The sequence below is a fragment of the Lactuca serriola genome, chromosome 3, assembly GCF_051521515.1.
Source record: "Lactuca serriola cultivar US96UC23 chromosome 3, Lser_US96UC23_V15, whole genome shotgun sequence".
NCBI classification, from domain to species: domain Eukaryota; kingdom Viridiplantae; phylum Streptophyta; class Magnoliopsida; order Asterales; family Asteraceae; genus Lactuca; species Lactuca serriola.
This window is the reverse complement of record NC_136410.1, coordinates 31168712-31191500: the sequence shown is the minus strand read 5'-3', so window position 1 is coordinate 31191500 and position 22789 is coordinate 31168712. Positions and strand designations below refer to the sequence as shown.

At 33.1% G+C, this 22789-nt stretch overlaps 2 protein-coding genes across 4 annotated transcripts; one reads left to right on the top strand and one right to left on the bottom strand.

Moving 5' to 3' along the window:
- Nucleotides 1–4085: 4085 nt before the first annotated feature.
- On the top strand, nt 4086–7187 carry LOC145091779 (uncharacterized). Of its 2 annotated transcripts, none has more exons than XM_079029572.1 (9): nt 4086–4759; nt 4927–5105; nt 5307–5384; nt 5643–6003; nt 6101–6213; nt 6303–6467; nt 6541–6680; nt 6760–6852; nt 6935–7187. In XM_079029572.1, exons 2-9 carry the CDS (start codon nt 4959–4961, stop codon nt 7092–7094), a joined length of 1257 nt encoding a protein of 418 aa, XP_078885698.1. In that variant the 5' UTR covers nt 4086–4759; nt 4927–4958; the 3' UTR covers nt 7095–7187. The 2 variants fall into 2 exon arrangements, with proteins under 2 accessions (XP_078885698.1, XP_078885697.1); XM_079029571.1 differs by having other exon boundaries at nt 4087–4759; nt 4988–5105.
- An 8009-nt stretch (nt 7188–15196) lies between these two features.
- Nucleotides 15197–17983, bottom strand: LOC145091778 (WAT1-related protein At4g19185-like). 2 transcript variants are annotated; one of them, XM_079029568.1, is made up of 7 exons: nt 17398–17983; nt 16933–16995; nt 16727–16843; nt 16319–16601; nt 16058–16213; nt 15661–15812; nt 15197–15578 (listed from the first exon to the last, which is right to left on the bottom strand). In XM_079029568.1, the coding sequence occupies exons 1-7, from the start codon at nt 17607–17609 to the stop codon at nt 15401–15403; spliced, it is 1161 nt and encodes a 386-aa protein (XP_078885694.1). In that variant the 5' UTR covers nt 17610–17983; the 3' UTR covers nt 15197–15400. The 2 variants fall into 2 exon arrangements, with proteins under 2 accessions (XP_078885694.1, XP_078885695.1); XM_079029569.1 differs by having other exon boundaries at nt 16319–16596; nt 17398–17473.
- Nucleotides 17984–22789: the final 4806 nt, after the last annotated feature.

Below are 22789 nucleotides of genomic sequence, written 5' to 3'. Positions count from 1 at the left end.
GAATCAGAACAAACTCTAATTTATTTATAAATTACACAATCTGACTCGTATACTTGAATTCTTAACCATTTTAACTAAAAACATCAACGTACCATTGGGCTATAACACATTTTATTATTGGAAATATAATTGAAGATGGGATAAATAAGAGAAAATTTGTGAAATGACCAAAAAGAGAGGGATGTTTGAGAAAAATGACCAAAAATTTTTGATTTTCAGAAAATGACCACGACTTCCGTAAAGAGGAGCTCTGCGGAAGTCCTTATCTTCTGAGGAATGCATTTGTCTTTGAGGAAATGACATGGCGGGAGAAAAAGATAAAAAAAATGTTGCAGATTTCATGGTTCCGTAGAGGTCTCTGTGGAATTGGTACACTGCTCTGCGGGGCTGGAAGTGGTAATGAAATTCCGACATTTCCGCAGAGCATGTCTCTGCGGAAATGGTACACGGCTCTGCGGATCCTTTAATTCTCTGCGGAAATGGTTGCTGGAACCATGAAATCTGCAACATTTTTTTTTGTCTTTTTCCTCCGCCATGTCATGTCGTCAAAGACAAATGCATTTCACAAAAGATACGAACTTTCAAAGAGCTCCTCTCTGCGGAAATCGTACTCATTTTCCGAAAATAAAAAATTCTTTGTCGTTTTCTCAAACTTCTACCTCTTTTTGGTCATTTCACATGTTTTTTCGATAAATAATTGGATATTGGCTATATATTAAAAGGGAATGTATGTGGATATTGATATTTACCTCCCTTTAATTTTTAGAAATGACACTTTCCATCATGGTCTTCTCTTAGCTTTCAGAAAATGACACTTTCCATCATTTTGTTTTTCATAAAATATCATTTTTAGTTCCTTGACTTTGAACTTTTTAAAATATCAGTTTCATCCCTCCGTTTTTTAAAGTTTCGTGTTTAACACTTTCACTCGTTCGATATTCTAAACTTTTGTGTTTACATTTTAGATCAACTCCAACCTTAACACCATATTCTACATTATTTTTGTGTAAAATTTACACCAAAATCTTTTTCAATTCTAACCACACACTAAAAACTTACACCAAAACATATTTTAGTATTATAATAACTTTATCCTTATATTATTTCTTATAACTATATTTAATATTTAAATTAATAATACAAAATTTAATTAAATAATTTTACAAAATATTTGTGATTATGAATAATTTTAAATCTAAAATACCACGTTAGTGAATATGCATTTTAAGCTTATTACAACAACCTTTTATTATAATTGATTCTTTTTCTTTCCATAACATCCTAACAATTATAATATATATATATATATATATATATATATATATATATATATATATATATATATATATATATATATATATATATATATATATATAGGGGAGAGTTCAATTGAGAAAAAAATAGGTTGAGAATGGGGAATCATTCTTAGCCAATCATTTATTTTTGCCGCAAAATCCTCCAACGTACCGGCGGAAATGGGAAACGAATGCACATGTGTTTTCCAACATAACATATTTCCTTAAACTATGTTAATCATTACCTTAATATATACAAAAACATAGTTTTTTTCGTTTTTTTTTTAATTTTTATAAGCTATTTTTATCAAAAAATGATTTTAAATATACCAAAATTCATGATTTTTTTATTCTCTACAAATAGACATCCATATTGATATAGTTTTAAGATAAAATAAAAAAATTATTTTTTTTATATTTTCAGCTATCGTTATTCATAAGTGAATAAAAATGAATCAGGTTTTTACTACAGTACATTCGTTATTCAGTTATGAATAAAAACTATGATTAATTTTTTTTTTTTTTTTACAATTTAAGTATCATTCATATATGAATATAGCATATCATAAACATATTATATTCATATTTAAATATTAGACGATGCATTCACTTATGAATATTACATAGTATATTCACTTGTGAATATTAGATGGTATATTCACTTATGAATATTAGATAATATTTTCATATCTGAATATTACATAGTATTACATGGTATATCACATGTGAATATTACATAGTATATTCATTTGTGAATATTAGATGATATATTCACTTATGAATATTACACAGTATATTCCCATATGAATATTACACAATATATTCACATATGAATATTAGAAGGTATTTTCACAAATATATATAATTTTTATATGTTATTCACATATGAATAACATACAGACTTGCATATTTGTTTTTTTGTTTTAATAATCATATACTGAGAAAACATATTCATATATGAATATAACGTGGTAATTTAGTTCATGCATTTCATCAAACAGTTGGAGTGCATACAATTTAACTTTTTTTTAAAAATGTTAAAAACATAATATTTTGACCATTTAAATCTTACAAAAGAGTAGATTGATAGAGAATTATATGAAATTTTTCAAAAAAAAAAAACGATTTGATATTTTTCTAACCTCAATTTTCAAGTTTTATTTGATAATCGATGTAAAATGAATGATATGAAGTGGATTTTTGTTGATTATCGATGATGTTGATCTAATAACGCTGAGATGTTGAAGATCTGATCGTATTCAAGCACAATTGAAGGTTGAATTAAAAGAACCAAAAATGAATTTTTGTTGTTAACTGTTGAATTGTGTTGATTATTGACGAAGATCGATGATTGATTAGCAGTGGATGATGTTGATGATGGTTTAATTGAAGAAATATGAATGATTGTTGAAAGTTGGAGAAGAAATTTGGATGATGAACGATGAATGTGTTTGAACTACAGATACGTATTTGAGATTGAAGGTTGTTCTCATATTTACAAGTTTGCCACCGTGTCTTTTTATGCTTGAATAAAATAAATGGCTGAGAATGATTCCCTAATTCTCAACATTTTTTATTTTCTCAATTGAACCCACCTCTCTCTCTCTCTATATATATATATATATATATATATATATATATATATATATATATATATATATGAGGTTAGTGAATATGTGGCTGTCATGTATATAAACTTGTATATTGAACCTATCAAAAATACATAATTTTAAATAAAAATCGAGTTAATACATTTTTTCATTTGATTCCTATTATCATTTTCTTAATTTAGGTCGTAAATATTTAACAAAATACGGACACTTTCAATCAAATTAGAAAACAAAATTGATCTTTGCTTCAACCATTGATAAAGGGAATACTACTGTCTCCGTGAGATTTATATATTACTTTTTTTCCATTTTAAACATCATCGAGCAATGATATTTATGAACAGTATAATTCTTCATGTCAACTAGATACACACTGAGCAAACAATTAAGATATAAGAACCTCAAAGTAAAAACTAATAATAAAAGATATTGTTTTAAAATTTAAATCGAGTAAAAGGATGAGAATTAGAGTAAAATTATGAAAAAAGTTATCTTAAATATTCAAGATTTGTATCTAAACTACCAAAACGGTGTATTATTGAAAGTTCTATACCTAATCTTACATACATGACAGCCACATATTCACTTTTCCGTATATATATATATATATATATATATATATATATATATATATATATATATATATATATATATATATATATAAAAGGAATAAGATATGTTAGCAAAAGTCCTTTTGCTATTGGGTTTAATAAAAGAATTTATTGAATAAAGCAATAAGATATGTTAGCAAAAGTCCTTTTGTGTAGGATTAAACCACCGCCGTATATAGCGGCCAATTTTTTTTTCTCCACAAAAATAATGTTTCAAACGACGTATGATTGGAACGATTTAGGCCGCTATCCCACAATAATGCCGGTCGATTGGAGTTGTTCTTACCCTATCGACTGATAATTCAGTAAGTAATATTGACCTTGTATATAATCTATCAATAAATATAAATATACTTAACTTTTAACAATATAATTATTAAAATTCGAACTTACAAAATAAATTTGAGACCGCGCTAAGATGCAATAGACAAAATCTTAATTCTTAATAAGTTATTAAAGAGAAAAAAAAAGGTCTTGTTTTTTATTAGGCAAAAGGTGCATTTATTTGGAATTCGTGGAGTAGACGCACCTAAATTTGATCCTAAATTTCACTCCCATTCCTGCTTCCCCTTATCCATGAGCCAATGACACAGTGCTTGGCATGGCCCTTTCTTCCTCTTTCCCAACCCCACACCCTATAAATTTACAAATAATTTCCGGCATGAAATCCAAGGAAAGGAACTGTTGTTCATCCTCATCTTCCTAAACAAAACTATCACACTCGCTCTTTCTCTCACTCTATATCTATATCCCTATATCTCTGCATATATAGAGTGAGAAAGACAGGCAAGAAAAAAGCAGTACAAGTACACTAAAATCAGAATAAAGAAACCCAAAATACCCAAATGGATCTTGCCAACTCTTATAATACTACAAGAAGCAGGGTCATCTTCCACTATAAAATCTGTCATCACTATTCTTCCTTTTCATCTGCATCATCATCATCACCATTATTGGCTTCCTTGTCATTGGGAACTTCGTTTTGTAATTTAATGGCATCATCGTCACGTAGCCCTTTATCTTTTCCTTCTTGTAACTCTAGTTATACTCATTTTTCTGCTGAAATTCGCAGTTAAATTGATACATTTCGAATATTTTCTTGGTTTTCTTTCGCTTACTTCTTGTAAAGTTCAATCTTTTCAATTGTTCTTGAAGAAAGAATGTTGCTTGCATCACTGCCAGGGCTCTGTCATCAACCCCAGATGACCAGTTCTTCACCGTGTGGGCCTACTCTCAGTCTCAGGTACCGACTACTGACGATGATTATGATTTACAGCTCTTAATTCAAGAATTTTACAAATGGGGTTTGCTCCGTTAAGATGAAATTCATAATTTGGCAAACTTTTATGGTTTGGAAGAGGGTTTTTGATACTGTTTAGTTCTATTTTGTTACTTGTATGCATATATTAGTGAATTGGAGAAGAAATTGTGCATATGGCAATATGGATTTATTCTGTATTACCATATTCAGGTATGGTGATGACAAACCCCATAAGATGACAAATCTGGTGCAAAACAAGAGGAAATCGACTGCAACCATTGCCACCGTGAAAACCCATGATTTTTCTCCTCCCAAATCCTACCAGGAGGTCTGAATTCATGTTAACTTTGCATTTTGCTGTCATATCTTTAATACCCTTACGCATTTATGTAAGTTTACACTTGTTTTTATGCTCGGATCAAGCTAACTTTACTTTTGTCTTGTCGTATCTATCTTCCCTGTAGGTTTTGGTGATTGAAATAAATAGATTTACCAGTTTTTATAACTTACAACAATGGAAAATTTTCAGGTTATTATTTTTGCAAGGGAAAGATTTAAGCAAGAAATATCTTTTCGGTCCAAGGACAAAGATATATCCCTTGCTAAGGTGATTTTCTTTTTTCTTGTACTTTTTTGAATCATTAAAGCACAAAACTTTATTAGACAAAAATCATGAATTCAGACTGTAAGATGGCGTTACATTTGGTTTTCAGTTTTCTTGATCTTTTGAACAATGTGAAAATATGGGACAAATAATCAAGATTTGGGTTTTCTGTTTTCTTTAATCAACTGATTATCTGATTCTGATTTTTCTAATCTCAAAATATATTTTTAGGATTCACCTTCTTCTCTTTGAAATTTGCAGACTTTGATGTACATTTCTGCAGAAGATGAGGCATTCATGGCTTTTAATCGTGAAATGGATGCTCAATCCTTCCAAAATGAAAGAAAAGATACGAATGTGTCATCTGATGTCCAAAACTGGGACAACATTGAAGCTATGCCTATAGCAGGAAAGAAAATAGACGAGTGGTTATCAGAGTTGGACACCATAGCCAAAGAAGTTGAAGTTGAACTAATTTCAAGAGACATAGGCTGCCATTTTGTTGAAGTTTTAGAGGCAGTGAACAAAGTTCTCTTTGAATCTAAAGGTTTCAGAAGATCACCTGTTGTCGATTCAAAATGCTCATACTTGCATTCTGTTTTAAGCTCTAAATGTGGCAGTGGTATATTTTCGTCTTTTTTCATATTATAAACTTGCTTCAGATCTGAATTTTGAACCTGATCTTAGTAGCTTATATATATAAACTACCCTTTTGGCAGCGATTTTACTTAGTGTAATATACATGGAGATTTGTCAAAGACTTAATTTGACTATTGTTGGGTCACGGGTTGGTGAAGACTTTTTAATTTGGCCCGAAACCCGAAACCCAGAGGTATGTGTGATTCTAGTCCTTGAGGAAACTGTAACTTGACATAAAGTTTGAAAATTGAATTTTTTTTTTTTTTTTTTTTTTGGTTTCAGGAGCTTTTTAAGGTCAATTCGGGACACAGTTTATTTGGGATTGTTAATGGGCGGTGTGTGGAGGACCCGAAATCAATGGCTTCTGACTTAACTTGCAATTCACTTCTCGGTCTTGATATTGCTACAAATCGGGATATTATTGGGATTTATCTTGCTAATTTGATTGTAAGAAATCCATGGAACTAATGAGAAACTTCATTTTTTTTTGTTTGTTTTTAATCTTGTTTGATTTTTGTAGCGACTTCATTGGAAACGTGCATCAAGAACAAACCATGGGTTAATGCTGACATCAGCACTGAGGCCCATTCATGATGATAAGGAGAAATGGAGCAAGACTGATAGATCAAGTATGCCTTTATTGCGCCCTCAAGATCTTAGGTATATACTAAAACATCTTGTACCTTTTTAGCCCTAAATTTGTGTTCTAAATCCACCTGGTTTTGTGTTTGTGTTGTAGGTTGGCAATCATGGCATCAGAAAAACTGCTGATATTGCAACCACATAATTGGGCGTTGAGGAGGGATCATGGCATGATGTTGTATTATAGCAGGTATGATATGTTCATAACTAATTTTAATATTGTGTAAAATTATGTTATTGAAGTGTACTATGAACTCTATGGTGAATAATAGGGATTATGGGAAAGCGGTTCAAGAGCTAAGTATTTGCATGGCTTTTGCACCCGAGGAAGAGGCTCAAGTGTTGGAACCATTTGTGGAGAAGTTGCATTTGTTGCAACTCGAGTCCTCGTGGAAATCTCTAGGACATAAAGGGAGACTGAAGGTTCCATAAAATAAGTTTATCTGCTTGTATAAATTCGTTCACGATCTAATTTTGTAAAATGTTTAGCTTGAATGATATTGCCCCTTTAGCCTTTTTTTTCAACTTATGAATTGTAAGGTGTTGGGTGTGGTGTGGTATAGTGTAATATTAAACTTAGGGGTATCTGCATTATGGATTTTTATATCAGAAATGTAAGATATATGTGAATGCTAAGATTGCATATCAAAACAAGCATTTATGTAGATAGACGATACTCACAATTTATAGGACTGTATCGCACCGATATGAGATATACTAACACTCCACTGAGAGACAAATGTTCGATAAGGATAGAAATGGACATGGGATGTTAGATGTGAGATATTTTAACTCCTCTGAGAGACATATGTTTGATAAAGATAAAAAGGGATATGATATGTTAGATTTTATATGCGGAGTCCAAAATTATCTCGAGAAAATAAGAACTCTAACATATATAGCGACTTATAGAACTATATCGAAATTATATATATGATAAACTAACAAATTTTTTTGCAAAGAATATCACAATTTCAAACATACAAATTTGTAATATATTTAATTGAACATGACTACAAATTTATTATATAATAACAACATCACAACTTTATTGGCATTATAAGTTAAAAGATTTGGACTAAACTATTTATTGAATATCTAAAGATGTGACTATTGGGTTCCTTTAGTTATTTGATTTGAATATGCAAGTAACTACAAAATATAACTTCATAATAAACTACTAAACAAACTACTAAATTAACAAAAATAATGCATTTTTATTTGAATAATCATTAATTGAACAAGAATAAATTAACAAAAATAATGCATTGTGATAATATGGAAATTATTAGCAAACTACTAAACAAACAAATAATCCTTTAAACTAAATGTTCCAAGCATTTAGTTTATATTTGTGTTTAGAAAACTCCTATAAGTCCTTGAAATATATATATATATATATATATATATATATATATATATATATATATATATATATATATATATATATATATATAACTTGAATGGTTTCTTATTGCGATGCACTAATTCAACGGTACTCGTCTTGGTAAGATATGGTAGAAAGTTCACTTCTCCCACACCTCTTATTTACGAGCTATGTCATATCAAACTCACACTTCATGGAACTTTTGAAATTTTTAAATCATCATTACTTGCAAGGATTAAGTCATCTAGGGCCGTTCCAAACATATTGTGGGCCCAAGACGAAAGAAAAAAATGGGCCCTTAAAAAACACAAATATCATTAAGTTTTTTTTTTATAATAAATCAATAATTAAAAGAAAATTATTTGTACTATCTTCTAAATATAACAATTTTCATAAAAAAATTTGGGCCCCTTTAAAAGATGGGCTCTAGACGGTTGCCCCTATCGTCCATCCTCTGGACGGGTTGAAGTCATCAATGTACACACTTATGATTAATACCACGCCTTCATATTATGTTTTAATGATCAAAGTATATGTATATTCACACTTTTTAAAACCTATTTACAAAGCATACAATGCTTGCTTTAGCCATAAAATGATTTTTTAGCATATAGACCTTCTATTCGTTTCTCTTTTTCACAAAACCAAATGGTTGTTGCATAAATATAAATTACCACGTAAAACCCTGACCCACTTTCAAATGATAGACCATACATCCTTTAAGAGCTGAAAGTGCTATAACACAATGAATTGTCTCTGTGTTGTATGTGCAAATACATATGTATAATCGATTCCATGTTGTTGACTGTTGAGCATACTCTATCATACGAAGCATGCATGTCCTTGTATATATTAAACCACCTCTCCATTTTAATCGAACTTAGTCTTATAAACCCATATCACTCCAGTAGTCTTCGCTCATTCCGGTAAGTCCATGAGATTCCATGTGCCATTCCTTTCTACTATTCTATTATTCTATTCAATCATTCATACTTTCATACTTTTTTTTTTTCCATTGCTCATGTTTCAGAGCTTCTTCAAAACTAACAGGATCGACACTTGCATACATGACAAATGTTTCAGAGCTTCATTGTATCTAATCGGAATAAGAATAATATTACTTCAGATTAAACTCTTTGAATTTTTTTATCGTTTTCAAACGTTATTGACTAGATTAAACAAATTTAAAAATGATCATCAAGATTAACATTTAATCTACAGTATGGAATATACTCCAAATAGCATTAAAAAAAATAAAGGTGGATATCCTTATACTTTTAAGACACCCACTTGCTTTTCAATAATTTTCTCTTCATTGAATGTGGGATTACAATCACATTACCATGTTAATAGCCTCCTGTAAAGAATCATATGTACAAAATCTCAAGAATAAAGCTGTACAGATTCCCACAACTAATATCGTATGCCTATAATTAAATTTATGTTTAAAATCAGTTGAGATCTAATTTCATAATTTATTCCATAACAATCATAATCGTACTCCTTCACCCAACACCAAAAACATATGGATTTATTTGGCTATATAACATTATAAGCTATATGCAAATATTCTTTATTCTTTATACTATTATGAAACATTATCAATAAAGTATCTGTGTGGATACAATAATATAGCCTTCTACACCTAATTATAGATCTAACTATAGCATATACCTAATTTTTTCATATATCCAAATTTACGATCCTAATTATATAAAATATATAATACTTACACAAATAGTTTAATATAAGTAGGGATTAGCATGTTGCACACCTCATGTCATTATCATAATAGAGAATGACTTCATGTATGTTGACATAATTGATAGGTGAGTAAACATATCGCATTATGGCATGTGGCCAATTGGTACCAAAACAATGGATGGGATGTTATTCCATCATCCCATGTATTGTCCTTACCCAATCATTAAGTTTAGAGATAAATGCTAGATTAAATTTCAAAAGTAGTCCTTGTAGTTTAGTAAATATCATGATTTTAGTTTAAGTTTTTAATTTGTATTAATTTCGACTTCATAGTTTTTAATTTTTGCAAATTTGGTCAACTTGTCATTAAGTTTGTCGTTAAGTCTAACTGAACCTAAGTTAAACTTTTTTTTTGACCATTTTACCTTGACCAAATTTGCAGCTATTTATTATATATAAATCACAAACCCTATTTCTAAGCTGACTACCAATTGCAGGTTCAAGGTACCATGTTTCAAACGGATTAACCCATTTCTGAGTTGGTTTTATAGATTTTAAAGCTCGACCAACGGGAAGATGTTAATGGCTTATTTAATCGAGATAGATTTTCACACAAAATTACCCTATTCTCACCAAGGTAAGTTAACTTTAGTGGTAATTCATAGTTCCGTGTATATATGTTTTGAAGAAATACTTACAAATTTTGAATTTCTAGGTTTGAATAGCCGAATTTCAACTTCATAATTCATAAGAATTTTCACATTGTAGAGAACTCTAATAAGTATGAAAACATATAAACACATTCTGAATTCAAAATGGACATTGATTCTTACACAATTGTTCTCTAAAGTTGTGATTTTTCATATTCCGATGATTTTCTTAATATTTGGGGACACAACAAGATATTGTTACCTTGTTAACTTGTTTGAGGAATCCATATAATACAAGGAGGGTGATTCTTGGTGAGTGTGAATCAGTGGTTGTATGTGAAGCTGAATGTAACATCCCAAAATTCAAGACCAAAATTTTGTTTTTGATTAATTAAAAACCGTTTAATAAATTTTGCTCAAGCATTTAACAACATTCTTAATATAACAATTATCAGAGTTTTAAATCCCAAAGATCATCTAGTACGGAAAACGTGTGTGATGCGTTGCGATCGCCCCGAGCTCCTTCCTTGGAAAAACCTTAGTACTTGAAACAATAGATAAAAACCGTAAGCACGAAGCTTAGTGAGTTCCCCAGATACCACATACCATACATACCAACTGATCCATACATGCCATACATAACCATTAGCCATACATAACAAACATATCCATAATCAAGTAAGGTGCTATGTGCCAAACATAGTCTTGCTGTTATGCCACGGGCCACACGTGGTCTTCTTGGTCAAGCCTGGGGCCACTCCCTAGGTCTTACAGACAAGTGCCAAGGGCCACCCCCTGGTCTTCCATGCAAGCATCACAAAGACAACTATACATAATACTCTACTAGGCTACTCCACATATAGTGTGCCAGGAGCCACCTCCTAGTCTTTCATACATAATAGCATACAGTGCGTCAGGAACTACCTCCTGGTCTTTCATACATAATAGCATACAATGCACCAGGAGCCACTTCCTGGTTTTTTTTATACATATTGCCTAAGGCTAACCCCCGAGTCTTCCTGCCATACATAATAACACATTGTGTGCTAGGAGCTGTCTCCTGGTCTTTCATGCATAATGCCTAGGGCTAACCCCCGGTTCTTCCTATCATACATAAACTAAAGGGGTCGGCAATGTGGCCGTAGACCCATACAAACAGTGAGGAGACTCACCTCACACTGCCGAAGATTCGCTGAACACTTCTGACTGCTAACCAACACTTCTGAACTGTTGACCCTTCGGCTTCCCGAACTATCAATACCCAATCAACATTTAGACCATAATAATCCAAAAGTCAACCCTAGTCAAACTTGGTCAAAGTCAATGGTTAAAGTCAACATCCAGTTGACCTGACTCGCCGAGTTAGTCTACCAACTCGTCGAGTCCATACTCCTCCAACCCCATACAACCCCGAATCCACTCGTTGAGTCTAGCAATAACTCGACGGGTTCTCCTTCAATCACACAATCGGGACCAACTTCATCTGACTCGCCAATTTTATCCTTGAACTCGTCGAGTTCATCATCCACATATAAATGTGTGTAGTCTGTGACTCGTCGGGTTGTATGAACAACTCGTCGAGTCCATCTTCATAACTAAGGAGATTACCTTAGACCCGTCGAGTTCTTCCTTGAACTCGTCGAGTACGATGAACTTCATGACCATTATGGACTCGGGCCGACTGAGTCCCTTTCCAAGCTCACTCATTCCCTTAACAGAAGGGTTTTGGGGCAAGAACTGGTCTGACTCGCCGAGTCCCACGACTGACTCGCCGAGTCTCTCTATGTCCAACACTATTCAGACGATTTCAGACAAGCTCAAGGCATCCAAGACCCAGATCTGGCCTCCTAGGGTCGGGATATCACACAAAACTGCTACCTTTGCACTTTTACATGGCCCTTTTTGCTCAAAAGGCCATAATAACCACTTAAACTTTGCATGGAGAGGTATAATGGCATAAAGCTTCCACCTTTATGCCTCTACTACTCTGAACACCTCTAAATCTGGAAGGATCTAGCTTGGAGATGTCCAAATCCCACAAGACATCCTCCTTAGACCATAAACTCCATAAAAAGGGACATAAAGAGATCTATTAAACTAGAAGTCAAGGTGAGAACTTGATTACCAGAAAATGAAGATGAAGAAGCAAACTTCCTGGATCTACAACCTTTTTCTTGGACCTTCAACCTCCTCCTTCTTCTTCTAGACTTCAAGAACACTCTAAACCCTTCAATAAGGCTCACACACTCAAAGAGAACACTAGGGTTTCGTGGGACAGGTTCTGGACAATGGAGGCTATAAATGAGGCTGATAGAATGAGAATAAGATGCTTAAATATAGCACCAACTCCCGATTTAGGGTTTTCCCAAAACCTGACCAACTCGCCGAGTCAGTCCTCTGACTCGTCGAGTGGGTCACTTAACCCGCGACCAAAATCACGCTCCGACTCGTCGAGTCACCCATCTACTCAACAAGCCACTTCCTCATCTTGAGGTTTTCTTTCCATTCTAGGTCTTCTGAATTCAATGTGTTACACTGAATTTCACATTTGTGTTGTTGATTACTTGATTTGGTAGTACATGACATTTGCCAAATAGGTTCCATCGAACATTGTAATCAAGTATTCAATTAGATGAACTATGAAGAACTAAAAGAATTATTATGCATGCAATGATATATACACTATGATGTTCATGGTATATATAAGATATATTCAAACTGACCAAGAACGTGGCTTGTTTTTTGAGTTACAAAAATGGAGATATGAATTCATTAGATTATGGTGTTCTTAATTTTTGGACATCATTCCATATTGATGCCACCAACAATACTTTCAAATCTTCTCTTCTCTCTCACAAGTGAAACCTAACCGTCAATTAGATTTAACGGAGGTGGAGCAACATTACAAAAACCGGAAACTAGGGGACGTAATTTGTACAAATCAAAAACTTGGAACAAAATTGTGATATTCGCTAAACAATAGGGACCCTTCTAAAATTTAAATGTAAATGCTATAGAATAAAGAATATGACCAATTATTTAAATTTCGCATTTTTACTTAATTAATGTTTAAGTTCACATTATGCATGTTGCCATCATATATCCATCCAATAACATCCTAGTAAAATATATTAAAAACGATTTACTTCCGTCTCAAAAAGATTTTATTTTCAATTATAAACATGAAATTAACTAATTTTTCAATATTAAAATTGATTGAAAAATAAATTTATTGATTAACTAGTATTACAACAAAAACTTATTCCGAGACAATACATGCAAATATTTCTTTTAATTATGTTTACTTGAAAATTACGTATCTTTCATATATTTTAGATGTATAGCGAAATTTGTTGTGGTTGTAAAGTGTTTTTTTCAAAGAAAATGTTGAAAGATTTGTTGTGGTTGTAAAGTGCATTTATAACTTTTTGGTTGAATTTACTCCCTCTACACTCACTTTTATTTTTGTTCACGTATGTTGTCTACACTCGACTTCTGAAACCAACACTGTAAGTATTAACTTTTTCGATCATAAATTTGTATTTATAGACGTGTGTTTTAGTGAATATGAAATTTAAATCCCTATGAACATATTTACAATTATATATATGCAAGAAATGTTGTAGATATGTCAGACAAATATGTTGTAGAAGGTTGGAGTCTATTCAAAATAATTTCTTCTTGGGAGCGGATTTGGAAGAAAGGGAAATGTCTAGATATGTCAGACAAACATGATCTTTGGTCTAAGGTTATTACAGCTAGCCATGTATGGAGTTCATGAAATTTTAGATCATGCGGTTCCTTTAAACTATTCTTCAACTTGGATTGATTTAATTAAGGGTACCTTACACCTTCGAAGTAGAGGTGTGGATTTGCCTTCTTTTGTAGAAGGAAAGTGGGGGATGGCTCTCAAACTTTAATCTGAGAAGACTTGTGCTTTGGTGACATGCCGTTAAAATTAGGTTATCCTAGATTGTATGACTTTTCAGTTAGGTTCAACTGATATTGTTATTCAATGTGAATACCTTCACATAACTTTAGATACACACGCTCTTCAAATGTTTTGCAGCTCAGAGTAGATTCCATAATCATCCACCTTTGTTCTATTTTTATACAAGTTCCATTCTACTAGACTTCTTGTAAAATAACAAGATACTCAAACCTTAGTATACAAACGTATTAAAACTAAAGAAAACGTCAAAATGGCAAACAATAAGAATTGAAGATCATCATTAAGTACAAATTTACATAAGAATTAAACGTCTTAAATAGAGATGCACATTCAAAGAGCATTTATTTTTAAGTCATTAAATGCATTTTCTCTAAAATTGAAAACCAGATCTTAACATCAAGAAACAAGGTGCGAAATCTGGATACATAACCAATTTTCTTTTTTTCCTCACTTAAGTTATCTATAGGTAAAAGGGCCGAACGAATAATGTTGTCTATTGGATAAACTATAAAGTGTTTCATACATACATAAAGCCTATTTACTTTCTAGACTAAATAAGCCTTTTGGGTGAGACCATTTAACGCATTAAACTCCAAAAACAAAATTTCACAATATTATATTAAAATGAGAGAACATGGGAAGAAAAGGGAAGAAAAACAAAGATAAAAGGTTAGTGTTTTAACACATTAAGCTAGGTTTTTTTGCTTAACCCATTACATCATGATGTCCAGATGAAGTAAAAATGTATAATTATACATATTAAAAACTTAATCCATTAAGCTCATCAAGTAAAAAAGAAACAACCATTGAACCAATTAAAATAACGGACCTAAATTCAAAATGTCAAATTTCATGTGCCCAATGTAATATAACCAAAGTACCAAATCCTTAGAATCAAAGAAATAATATATAGTTAGCGTTGGCGCATATGCATCCCGTTCATCAATCTGTATAAAATCCTAAGATAAAAAATTCTACTCAAGTATTTCTTTACTTTCTTCTTTCCTACTAATAAAAAAAAAACCATGATTTTGCACCTCAAGATTTAATCCACAATCTTTGGTAACAAAGGAGGTGGTGGGCCCGCAAAAATGTGATTTATCAATGGTGACTCAGATGGCTTATTAACATGGCGACCTCCAGAAGCTGCCTGTTGTTTTTCACGATAAGTTGCCCATGTCACCAAATAAAGCCCTGATATAATCAATAATCCCCCTACAATGCTGTTTTTATACAATAAAAAAGTCAAAATACATACAAGAAAATTAATTAATTGATCAAAGATAATAATGATGATTAACAGACCTGCCCATGTAAATTGGGCTTCCGAGAAAAAGTCTTGATAAAAAGGCGGATGCAGCAGGTTGGAGTGGATTGTAAAGAGCAACTAAAGCGGGTCCCAGGATTTTGTTTGACCAGGTCAAAAGTCCATAATTTAATGCAGATGAAATGGTTCCCTGAAAGAAATCGAATAATTAATGCTTGCAAAAGTGTTGAATGCAAGAAATGCAAGAAATAGGAATGTACTTTTGTTGATTTGTTTTTTATAGCCTCCTACTTTGATTTTTTCCTATTAATTTGAAAATTCTACCCAATTATAGAATGTCCATATGCAAAGCAATTTTCACTGATATAATTGGCTAGATTTTTTTAAGTATAGTGTCCTAAAAAGAAAAAAAAATGAATAAAGAAAGATACTTACAGCATAAAGCACTGCCCAAAATTCAGATTCAGTCAAACTCCAATCTGTGGACTCATTGTTCATGAAGAATGCTGTTGATACAAGAAACATAACACCAAAAAGATACGAATATGCTGTAACAGATAAGCTTGCAGGATACCTAGCCAATACTGGAGCCTGAATTTTCATTTTTCATTAAACAAAATCCAACTTCATAAGCATTTAAAGAAGAAAAAAAAATGATGTATTAAAAATCCAATACACGAAGGAATGAATGAATACCTGAATGGCTAGAAAGGCGGCCATGCACATGCAGTTCCCAATTAAGCATAGGACACCAAGATGCCAGTTGTCAAACCCAAGACCAATAAAAATAGACAATAACCATCCAGCTGGCTCTGGTTGACCCTTTGCACTGATTTCATTATGTGACAGGTCATTTTCTGAGTACCCAAATATGACAGGTCCTCTGAACATAACCATGAAAATGGCTCCACATACGCATACAAATGTGCCTCCGACTTTTGCCTGACCTTCAGTTCTTAGTATATTCACTGTTTCTGTACTGCATGTAAAACCACTTCATATGGACTCCAAGAAATAGATAGATATATATGTGTGTGTATATTTATATGCATCTATACAGTTTGTTTAACATCAAGGTGAAAAAGAGTGTGGTGTTGAACTGACCCCATAATTGTGGCGAATATAAATGTGAACACAGGAATTGAAGGTTGTACAGCTGCAGCATATGTTGGAGTTGTGTAGCCAAGTCCATAGAGAAACAAAAGCTGGTTTCCAAATATCCTATTCAAGGTTTAAAAAGAAACAATATTTTCATGAGAAAGATTAAAAAAAAATGGAGTATTGGAGAGATATAGAGATTGTAAAGTTACCCTGTTAACCCAAGAAAGAAAAATGAGAGGAGGAAACGCCTGGTTATAGGAGGTCTGGTTCTCCTACAAGATAACAAATAAGAACCACAGCTTTAGTTTTGTTGGATTTTGCAGTTGGTATACCGTATACAAATGTTCTTTACAGGCAGATGATAATTAGAATGTTATAAGTCGGCAATGGTGGATTGGAACAAAGAATTTCCCCAAAATGTAACAAATCAATATCCTTAATTGCAGGTTTTTTGGGGGGGAATAAAAGGATCTACACCAAGAATACAAAATTGAACCACTTTTTTAGGGTTTAAAGCAACAACTGTTTAGTAATCTCATTTTTATGAAACCGTTATCTAAGATCATATGATCCCTGACTTAAAAGAGCACATTGATAACACAAATCTTGACAACAAAACAAACAGGCATTCGCTGTCTGATTAAAAAATTAAGATCTAGGAGAGGTTGACTAACTTTTCGCGAAAGTAGGCGATGGGGGCGAGGATTAGGAGAGCAAGGACGTCACGATAAACGCAGAAAACAAGCCGGCTAACTCCAAAATTCAGGGCTACTTTTGTGATCACATGCGATCCTCCGGCGAAAAGTTGCACCATTGTCATCGCTGCATGTGCCCTCCGGGCTTCTCCGCCGGCAACACCACCGCTGCCGCCTATCGCCATCACCATTACCACCGCTGCCTAACAAAATTTCAAAATTTGTCTCGGATTGTAGACTGAAATGATCTCTATATGTGTAATATTTATACACAACCAAATTTGTATCTAAAGATTCGATTCCGATCGATTAGGATTGGGTTCTCCTCGATTTTATGGGATGAATGCCAGTTTGGTGGAGAAGGTATTTCGATCGATCTTCAATCTTAAGGGAAATAAGTGAGATTTTCTTAGAAAATATCAACAGATTTTAAAAGGAAATGATCTTTGTTGAAATTGGGGATCTTTGTAATTTTAGGGTTAAACAACAATTTTGGAGTTTTTGCAGCTGGTGGTTAGTGCAATTTGGGAAACGCAAATCCCGAAGGGTTAACGCCAGGAACAAACAGCGAAAAGAATTTAATCTCCCCGTTAAACAATGGGTTTGTCAAGTCATAAAACTTCCAGGGGTCTTAATGTCATAAGTAGAAACAGTATCAATCATAAAAAAATGTCATAACATCAGTTCATAAATATGCATATTTAGTCCATAACCTCTTGTTTCTGACCTTTTATCACTAGATATAGGTTTGTTTTAATATTTTGGTCCCTGTCCCGTCACTATGTCACTATGTCACTATGGGTGGGGTGGTATAACACCCAAACTTTGCCACAGGCCAACACAACATTATTGTCTTATAACATGAAGAGAAAGTTATATTTTATAAGAGAGAGAGAGAGCCAATAGCTTTTTCGGTTTTGTATAACATGAGGCTAAGATGATGTTGATTTGTTTTTAACAATATTATGACATGTTATAATAAGACTCTCAATTCTCTGTCTATACCCACTGCTCTAATGACTCCATGAATAGGTTGAATGACTTGGATCTTATTGTCACACCCCATTTCTATGAGATATCTATTTTACAAATATTTTTGGATAACCAAACTATATTATATTGCATTTTTTTTCAAAACAAACTATTACAAGCTTATAAACATAATATGTCCACAACGTAACAAATTGACATTATTATCAAAGTTGATTGATCCTAAAGGGTCCCAATTAAAACAAAGATGAAATACAAACTAACGTCTCGTTCTCGAGTTTAACAAAACAAAAGAAGAGAAGAGAAAAGAAAGTCATGAGAGAAAAGAAGAGAAAGGAAAGGAAAACAAAATTTTCTTTTGTGTTTCCGAGTTGGAGAGAAGTTGAAGGAAAATGAATCATTTTGTTCTTTTTTTCTAAATCCTCCCAAATCGGAAGGAAAGTTAGGAGGAAAAGTGATCCTCCCATTTCCCTCCACTTCCTTCCAATTCTCTCCTTTAATGAAACTCGGGAACACCAACTCTTTTATTTTCTTCTCATTTCTACTTATTTCCTTTCCTTTCTTTTGTTAAGTTGAACTTGGGAACGGGATGTAAGATCATCAGGAATGTTAATAATCTTCTCTAAAACTGATTTGACGCCTATTTCTATACATGAGCACCATCCTTTTTGGTTTATAATGATTTTTTATACAATAGTAAAGGAAAAAAAACTTTTGATCATTATAAAGCACAAATGATCTTATTCTAGAAACTTTTAGCAACAAAAGTATATGAGCTGATTTCTTCTTCTTGGATAATCAAGATCCAAACTACAGTCTTTGTGATGTAGTCACAAAGTACATGGATCAAATATACCTTTACTCTAATAAGAATAAAAAGAAGTTACCATTCCATCATGATTCATGGGATTCAAATTACTAAATATTGAACATATATTTACGTCGTGAAGAAAAATGAAAAGGAGTGATACATATAAAATTTAAGTATGCGAGAATAGGAAAAAACATACATTCTACTAAGAAAAAAGAAAAAAAAAAAAAAAAAAAACTCCCACTAAAATGCTATAAACATCAAAACTAGTTTATCCTGTTTTAATCCATTATACCCACTACATAATATGTGATGGGTGCCACATCAACACCACATTCTCCTATCATTAACATTAGATACCTTCCACTAACACACAACTCCACCTTATTTTTTTATTTAAATTTAATTCAAAAACACAATAAAACATATTTTTTTAAACTAGTTTTTTATTCAATGAAACAAGATTACATTAATTTTAAACACACAACATAAAAAAAACATAAACATGCAACCACAAACAACTTAACCTATTTTTTAAACCTTATTTTTAATCACTAAATTTTGGCACTCTCTCAATTTTCGTCAAGCTTTGACGTGTTTAAACTGTGTGTGTTTCGTGTCTTCATATTGGTGCATGACCACAACAAACGGGTCGTCTTCGTGTACGTTGTTTATAACAAAGTTATAAATACCATTGAATTCAAGACATTTAACTCTCATATCGTAATACTTTGCACATATTTCATCAAGACTACGACTTTGGCAACTCATTAAATCATGGAAAACGTTTCCAACTTTTAATCAAAAATTAGGAGGTGATACCGGGTCTTCTGAAGCCGCTATCCATGCTCGTGCTAAGTTCTCTTCTTTATTTTCTGACCAATTCATCCTTTTAGGAGCCATTGGTTTTGAAAGAAGGCAAAAGAAGTGTGAGATTGTGTGAGAAAAGAAAGAAGAAATTATGTGAGTGTTTAATAGAAAGTGTGGTATTTATAGAAGAAGTTTAATATGTTTGAAAGCTTAAAAAAATCCGTTACAAATAAACTAGCCGTTGCAGCATCGACCAATAGCAAATTCCATTTGATTTCGTGGAACACACAATGCTCAACCACGACCACGATCAACCATGATCGGCCCGGATTCTTGGGATTATGATATTGCGTCTTGGGCTCATTCCTTTTATCCCAGTTTTGTAGCCGGTTTGGGCCTGTCCAACCGTGCATTATTTTATTCTAGGGTTTTAGTATTTAAGTTGCATGCATGCATCCTTAGTTAAAAACGTTTTTATTATTCTCTTCATTGCATTGTAAAACCCTAACTCACCTCTACAGTGGAAGTTCTTTATCGAGCTCTGCTGAGGCGTGACTACGTTTGAATCATAAGCTTCATATTGATTCTATATTGTGTTCTTTGTCTTGTCTTTATTGAATAGTTTGTTCTTTATTAATATACTTGTGAAAGATCTAAACGATCTAGAGAGTTATTCTCATCAATTGGTATCAAAGCAGGAGGCTGTGTAATTCATACACATCTCTTCTGTTGAAGAAATTATTAGGCTTTTTTCCGCATTGATTGATATTAGTTGAGCCGTCATTTTGGCGTATCTCATTAATTGTCGATCTTGCCATAACGATAAATTACAAGTCTGATCTTAAACAGGTTATCGATCAAACATCATCACAATGTCTATGGACGATTCACAAACCAATCCAATCAACATCTCCAACAGTATTGGATCAACAACAAAGATTCCAATCTTATACACTCAGGATTATGAAGTTTGGACGCACAACTTCGAAGATTATGTAATTGGCTCAGAGGATAATGGGTACTTGATCTGGGAAGCAATCACAGTTGGTTCGTTTGCTCACTCAAGCCTTTCAAATATTGTCAAAAATCAAAAGGAGTACAATCAACTCGTGAATGATGTGAAAGACATTCCTCAAGACGAGAAAGAAAAGTTTCAGTGCAACATTAAAGCCTTAAGAATGATTAGTTTTTCTTTACAATCGGATACGTTTCGATTGGTGAGTTCATGTGCTACAACAAAAGAAATATGGGATAGGTTAAAGGAATTGTACTCTACTGATGAAGATCTGGAACATTCGATTCAAACCTTGTTGCTTTCTGAATTTGGTGATTTCAAACAGAAGCCCGAAGAGAAACTCATTCAGGCCTTTGATCGGTTTAATCATCTTCTCAGTAAGATGATAAAGCACGGGATCGAAAGGAAGGTTATTGAACAGAAGGTCACTTTCATGAACGGTCTTAGACCCGAATGGATGGCAGTTGTGTCCATAGTGAAGGCACACGAACAGTTCAAATCATACTCTCTGGCGAAACTGGTGGGAATTCTGAAGTCCCATGAAAGTTCGGTGTCAAAGGAAACGAACGTGGTTTCCGGCTTGGGTTCGTTAGCTCTTATTTCAAAAGGAAAAAGTGTTGTTGAAGAAGAAGAAGAATTAGATCTTGATGACTATGATCTAACTGGTGAAGAGTATGCCCTGATGGTTTCCAATCCAAGAAAGTTTATCAAAAGGAAGTTCCCAGCCAACAAGAACTGAAACTGGCAGGGAAGTTATAGTTCCGAAAAGGTGAAGGAGGAACCAAAGATGGGTTCAAAGTCAGAAAAAGAAGGAGACAAAGATTGGTGGTGACTTAGGTTTTGATTGCCATTATTGTGGAGGCAAGAATCACCTTGCCAAAGACTGCATGCTAAAGAAAAAGTCTGAAAGAATTGATGAAGACGATGACGGAGCGAACCTTCTGAGACGACTGGAAGAGATCAAGAAAAAGAAATCAGCAACTAACAACAATACCATGAATGCTTTAATTATGCAGGGTACAAGTGATAATAATGAATTTGGTGGAGTTCAGGTGTGGTCCACAGATTCACAGGATGAAGAAGTAAGAAAGCCCACTCATGGCAAGGCTCTGCTGGTGAAAGAAGAAAAGGTTGAGGGAAGATGTTTGATGGTAACGGAAGGTGTATCACAGATGTGAGGATACACAACAGATGGTGGGTTGGATGACAAGAAGGAGCGAGAGGATAGGTGTTTCACTGTGAAACCTGTCAGTGCACAAATCAACGAATGTGATGAGTTGATCAAGAAGGTACAAAATATTCTCACTTCTCTGAAAATTCCTATTACTAACTATGAAAAAGAACTGAATAGCTTAAAATATAAATTTTCTAGTTTAAGTAGTAGTCTTAACCAAATTCGTGTCATAAACTCTAACTTGACTGATCAAATTAGCAGGATATCATCGAAGAGTGAGGAGAGGAGGATCTGGATTGAACAGAAGGATAAAGAATTAATTAGGTCTAGGGATGAGTTGATCTATTTGCAACGAGACAATCTTATGCTTTTAAAACAGCGAAACGTTTTTTGTTTGATTGCGAAAAGATTATATTTTAATATCACTCAGTTACATCTCGATTGTGAAATAGGAAAGAAGATACATCGCATTATTTTACCCTTCCTTGAGTTGAAGGAGGATGAAGTCGATGTCGAACCTTACAACTGTGAAAATATTGTATCTTCTGATGAAATCTCTCCAGCCTACAAA